Below are 6294 nucleotides of genomic sequence, written 5' to 3' on the forward strand. Positions count from 1 at the left end.
CCGTACTATCCAGTAAAGCTTTCAAATTATTTTTATTGTTTGCATACACTTTTAGGTCGTCCATATACAGCAAATGATTGATGTGTATACTATCTTTTAATAAGTATCCTTTCGATTGATATTTATTTAAGATCTGTGAGAGAGGGTTTATCGCTAAGCAAAACAGTAAAGGTGATAGAGAATCTCCCTGAAATATTCCGCGTCGGATGTAGATAGGGTCTGTAGTGACTGCGCCGTTCGCGCCATAAGCTGTCATGGTAACATTCCAAGTAGGCATGATTATCTTGAGAAAGCCTCTAATAGTCCTCGGGCACTTATACAGGTCTACAATTTTTAGAAGGCATTCGTGTGAAATACTATCAAAAGCTTTCCGATAATCGACCCACCCCATACTCAAGTTTTTTTGGCACTTGTGCGCGTCTTCAAGAATGGCCTTGTTTACCATGAGATGGTCTTTGCAGCCTCTGGCGCGACGACGACAGCCTCGTTGTTCCGGAGCTATTATATTGTTGTTGTCACACTGGATATAGAGTTCGTTGGCTATTACTGAAGTTAGTAGTTTATACATGGTTGGTAAGCAAGCAATTGGTCTCCAGTTCTTAGGATCTCCCGTGTTATCATCTTTGTTTAATGTTCTAGAACCGGGCAGCGGCTACCCTCTGCGCATGGACTCGCCGCGGCCTCCGACGCGCCCCGTGGCACCGGAGTCGCCCGCGCTGCGCGCCGTCCTGGCCGCACCGTGCTCGCCAGCGCTGCGCGCCCTCTTCGCCTCGCGCGCTTCCCTCGCACCCGAGCTGCGCCGCAGTCCCGAGCCTGCCCCCAGCCCCGTGGACACGACGCCACTGCAGCCATCATCACCGCCGAGCCTTATTGAGCGGGCGTGCCTTGTCGAGCTGGCTCCGTCGCCGCCGAGCCTTGTCAAGCTGGCTTTGTCGCTGCTGACCTATGTCGAGCCAGCTCCGACGCCGCTGCCCTTCGTGGAGCCGGCGGCCCCGCCGCCGAGCCTCGCGGAGCCGGCGGCCCCGCCGCCGAGCCTCGTGGAGCCGGCGGCCCCGCCGCCGAGCCTCGTGGTGCCGGCGAGCCTCGTGGAGCCGGCGGCCCCGCCGCCGAGCCTCGCGGAGCCGGCGGCCCCGCCGCCGAGCCTCGTGGAGCCGGCGGCCCCGCCGCCGAGCCTCGTGGAGCCGGCGGCCCCGCCGCCGAGCCTCGCGGAGCCGGCGAGCCTCGTGGAGCCGGCGAGCCTCGTGGAGCCGGCGAGCCTCGTGGAGCCGGCGGCCCCGCCGCCGAGCCTCGTGGAGCCGTGCCCCCCGGCAGGCCGCGCGTCCGCGCCGCCCGCCCCGGCTCGGGCGCCGCCCTCGCGCCGCGCCCCGAGCCCGCGCGGCGGCCCCCGCCGCACCATCCTATACTCTGACGAGGTGGGCTCCGGCCTTGGCGCGCTGCTGGCGGAGCGCTTGTCGCAGGGCGTCCTCAACAACTGTCACCCGGGGACCTCCGCCGATCGACTGATAGAATGTATTTCTACAGGCGAGTTTGACCGCGCCTCCACGCTTATCGTTTTCTTAGGGAATAGTATAGACTGTACTAAGCGAGATATTTTAAAATTATCCGCTACGCTGTCGGCGATTGACCAGAGAGAGGTTGCAAAAATAATTATCTGTGCGCTCCCATATAGAATGTCGAGCAAGGTCAATAAAAGGGTATTTCACTACAATTCTTTATTGTATAACCTTTCCTTGTACAGTAGTACGATTTCGTATTTTGATACGAATAAATTTATACAAGATTTTGTTATGTCCCATAAAAGAACCTACCTACCCAGAAGATGTCTAGTAGAGTGTGCTAACCTGTTAGCATATAATATTGAAGACCCCGTCGTGGCTAGCGCGGCATCTAATAGCCTTAAGTCACGTAGTATTTTACGCCTTGGTAGCGTAGGTTTTGAGATGGAGCCGTCTGGAGATTTGAATTTAAACTAACCGCTACGACAACGTGTGCACCAGCCGGCTCCGTTCCTATTGATCACTGCGATGCTAGTATGTTTAGTAAAACCGATTTATTGAACTTAGTTCACCAAAATATCCAAGGATTTGCCTGTAAGGAACTTGAAATTGATTTGTTTTTACAGTCCGACAATATTGACGTTCTCTGTATTACTGAACACTGGCTGTCGGAGCTGTTATTGACGAACAGCTCAGCTGAGGGGTTGACTCTTCAAGAAAACTCCTGCTACACATCCTGCTGACATTCTTATCAGGTTTCGACAACATAAATATGTTTTGTCCGGGGACATACAAAAAATGTACCGGCAGATTTTCTTGGACGAATCGCAGCGCCATCTGCAATTAATCCTTTGGAGGGACGATAAAACCAAACCGCTTGATGTACTTAAGCTAAATACGGTGACGTATGGGACCAGCTCAGCGCCTTTCTTAAGCGCTAGGTGTCTTGTACAGTTGGCAAATGAATGTCCCGACTGTAATGTATCCCGAGGGACTAGGAATACGGATAGGTTTCGTCAATAATAGGCACTGTACTTGTTCGAGGATTTATTCCGGACTGACATACGTGACACACGTAAAACAATATATATGTGTCTACCTACATAGGTACATCACACTTCTCCACACTTAATTAATACTAGTAGTATTACAAATAGGTATGTACCATATTAACTCAAATCCTATTTAACTTACAATAAGGAAAACATGGGTTGTTAATCACTAATCAGGTAGATGCATTCTGCAATTTACATAACAATAAGTATACATTGTTACCGGGAGACCCCGTTCATCCAATAATAATCCACCGCTATGAATTATAATCATGAATCTTCTAATCAAGGAATACGATTCATAATGGTGTAATTATTTGTAGACATAACATTAACAATAAATACTATATCAGTGAGTTATCTTGTATTTTATTTTATTTATATTAAAAAATTACCTCCTACTAGGATATTACATATGTAACGTAGCTTGAGCTAACTTAGATCACGATACTCAGTTTAAATCTGCTTAATGTAACACTATAAGGAAATGCTTCACAATCCAGCAATAAGAATATATTTAATTAACCTAATTGACTTAAGTGCCTATTTACTCGTGCCTATACTTTATATGATGGCTTTTTCAATCTACATTGTCTAAAGGGCCGCGACCGGGCCGGTGCAAGGGGGGTCGTCGACTGATCCACTTGCTCCTCACCACTCCCCATATCCTTACCGGGCGTGGAGAAGCATTCTATGCCTTCTTCCTCCCCTTCCGCCATACTTCGCGCCGGCGAAGCATCGAACATCGGCGTCGAGGCACCCGTCGCGCTCCTGAGCCCACTGGTACTTGCTTGCGGCGTTGTAGGCTCATCCCTGGGTACCTGTGGCATTTTTGGGGATGGGGTCGTGGCCACGGTCTCATTACTTTCCTCGCTACCCCTTGGACAGACTATAGAACTCCTCGCTCTCCGTTTTAATTGGTCGATATGGCGGTGAATAATATTACCCTGACGATCAGTTATGTTATAATCCGTATCACCTAAAACCCCTGACACCTTACCCGGTTGCCATTTCTCTCCTTTCAGATATTTTCGAAACCAAACGTCCTCACCCACATCAATCTTCCGTTCCGACCCTCCGGCCAAGCGAGTTTGCCGCTGCTGATTTTTAGTTACATTCATACTTACATCCGGTTTTAGCAAATCTAAACGCATTCGCAATTGCCTACCTGTCATGAGCATTGCGGGGCTCTCGCCTGTGGAACTGTGCGCCGTATTGCGATAATAAATCAAATACGTGTTAATAGCGTTTAGTACGTCGTTTTTTTCTAAAACTGCTTTTTTAATAACTTGCTTTATTACTTTCACCGAATTTTCCGCGGCTCCGTTCGACGCCGGGCGATAAGGAGCCGTAAAAATATGTTCTACCCCGTCCATGGCTAAAAAGTTTGAAAATTCTTTGCTCGAAAACGGCGGGCCGTTATCACTTATCAATTGTTTAGGTATTCCCCATCTAGCCCATACTTCGGTTAATTTTTCGATGGTTGATACGGCGGCCGTGCTGGGAACTTGGAATACTTCGACCCATTTCGACATAGCATCGACTAGTATTAAATAAATTTTTCCGTGAAAAGGCCCCAAGAAATCTACATGTACCCGAGTCCATGCTCGCGTTGGCCATGGCCAGCAGCGCGGCACGTGCCGCGGCGGGGCGCTAGCCACCGCGGCGCACGGCTCGCACTCGCGGCACGCCGCCTCCACCGTCTCGTCGAGGCCCGGCCACCACACATAACTACGGGCCAGCGCCTTGGTCTTGACTATACCCATATGAGGTTCATGTAGAATTTTCAAAACTTTATCGCGGCACCTCTCCGGTATTACTACCCGGTGCCCCCACATAACACAACCCAGCTCGTCATATAATTCTGACTTTCTGTTGAAATATGGCTTTAACGTATCAAATTCACAATTATCCGGCCAACCATCGCGAACAAAAGTTAATACTCTAGCTAAAACAGGATCGCGCATAGTGTAGTACTTAATCTTATTATAATCTAATAACATCGCGTCTTGTGCGAAATGCAGATACGTTTGCTCGGGAATGGAATCACATGAATTATTCCGTGTCTCATTAGCGTTAGGTAATCTAGACAACCCGTCCGCGCAGTTATCCTTCGTATTCACATATTCAATTTCATAATTATACGTAAGAAAGAGAGACCACGCAACCGCCGGGACAGGGTTCGAGTCCGCTCGATGTAAAGTGTGCGCCTGTTGTCGAGCAGGCTCCGAACCCGTGTACGAGCGTTACTACCCAAACTACGCAGCCCAACGAGCCCACACTGACTCGTAACAGAGCTCGCAAAATGGGTATTGATATCAATGCTTTGTTTTAAGTATACCAATTTACTTGTACTTATTTAAAAAACTTATTATTATTCTCTCATCTCTTTTGTTTGTTTTTCTTTTTTTTTTCTCTTTTGAAACAAAGAGGAGAGGAATGATTAGGTATAAATGAGTTATTCTTCTCAAGTTACTTTAGTTTTATATACGTAAGTTTAGTATGCATGCTTATTATTTTTAAGGGAAAGATGTTGTAGGTAGTTCTATAACAAGGTATATTTACCCGTTATTATTTTAATAAACCAGTTGTCATCTGAGCTCGGTGTTTGATTTACTACATACGTAAGTTTAGTATGCATGCTTATTATTTTTAAGGGAAAGATGTTGTAGGTAGTTCTATAACAAGGTATATTTACCCGTTATTATTTTAATAAACCAGTTGTCATCTGAGCTCGGTGTTTGATTTACTACATAATACGTATTCACATATTCAATTTTAAACTCTTTCTTTAGGCGCACTTGTTATTTGTATAATGAATCTCTTAACGATATAGATATTTTTGTTCATAGTTTGTCCGTATTCAAGAACAAAGTTCGGCAAATTTTGTTTTCTAGAAATTGATCAATTTTGGTTCCAGTCATATTTTTCATACTTTTGTATGTTTTCTTAACTTACTTGCATGTAGCACACAACTAAACCGGTAATTTATAATTGCGTAATTTACATTTCCATGTAATAGTTTTCTTAGTAATGTAGGCAGTGCCGGATTAAGACATTTTGATGCCCTAAGCATTTCTAGACCATGGTGCCCCCTCATCAAGATTCCATTGAATTTTCTTGGTAAATTAAGTGACGTTTATTGCCGCATTACTGCTGAGAATAGAATTTTCAATCCAACACATCATTTTATCACGGAAATTGACAGTACTGCAGCAGTAATGTTCCAACAGTATGTAAGGTCAAGTGTTAGCAAATTGAAGATCGTGCTTATCGGCCGGAGGCGAGCCAACCAATGTCCAAGTGTGAGAAGACATAAAAGGCATAGGCCGTACTCCGCACAGCGTTTTGCAACCTCTAGAGCTTTCCTGCGAAGCTCATTCATGTGAGAGCAAAGGCAGAGCTTCAGTAGGAGCTTAGCCATTGGCCATTGGTTCTTGTCAGAACAAGAACCAATGGCCACAAGTGTCTTAAATAGCAAATTATTGTTTACGAAAACGGGACTTAATAGGGTAAGTTTTAAAATTACCACTGACCCGACGTTTCAAAAACGGCGTTTTCCCCATGGTCTCGGAGAAGACTGGGTAAAGTCGACATCATTATCTTGACGTTGGAGGTAATTTTAGAACTTAATCAAACGCGATTAAGTCCCGTTTTCTTAAATAATAATGTGTCACAATTAGGCCAATAAAATTAGATTTTTTCGAATTTGTCCTAAAATTCCGTGTAATCCGAGTTTGCTCCAT

General features: G+C 46.1%; 1 protein-coding gene across 1 annotated transcript; it reads left to right on the plus strand.

The window, feature by feature from the left end:
* The first annotated feature begins 566 nt into the window (after positions 1-566).
* On the plus strand, positions 567-2239 carry LOC133534085 (uncharacterized). Its single transcript, XM_061873174.1, has 2 exons — positions 567-1694; positions 2123-2239. The coding sequence occupies exons 1-2, from the start codon at positions 567-569 to the stop codon at positions 2237-2239; spliced, it is 1245 nt and encodes a 414-aa protein (XP_061729158.1).
* The last annotated feature ends 4055 nt before the right edge of the window (positions 2240-6294 follow it).

Source organism: Cydia pomonella, unplaced genomic scaffold, assembly GCF_033807575.1.
Source record: "Cydia pomonella isolate Wapato2018A unplaced genomic scaffold, ilCydPomo1 PGA_scaffold_49, whole genome shotgun sequence".
NCBI lineage: Eukaryota > Metazoa > Arthropoda > Insecta > Lepidoptera > Tortricidae > Cydia > Cydia pomonella.

Excerpts from the sequence above, each read along its gene's own strand:
- LOC133534085 (XM_061873174.1), top strand. The coding sequence starts at position 567 with ATGGTTGGTAAGCAAGCAATTGGTCTCCAGTTCTTAGGATCTCCCGTG. Across the intron at positions 1,695-2,122 it reads CGAGCAAGGTCAATAAAAGG|TCCGACAATATTGACGTTCT; the intron begins GTATTTCACTAC and ends TTGTTTTTACAG.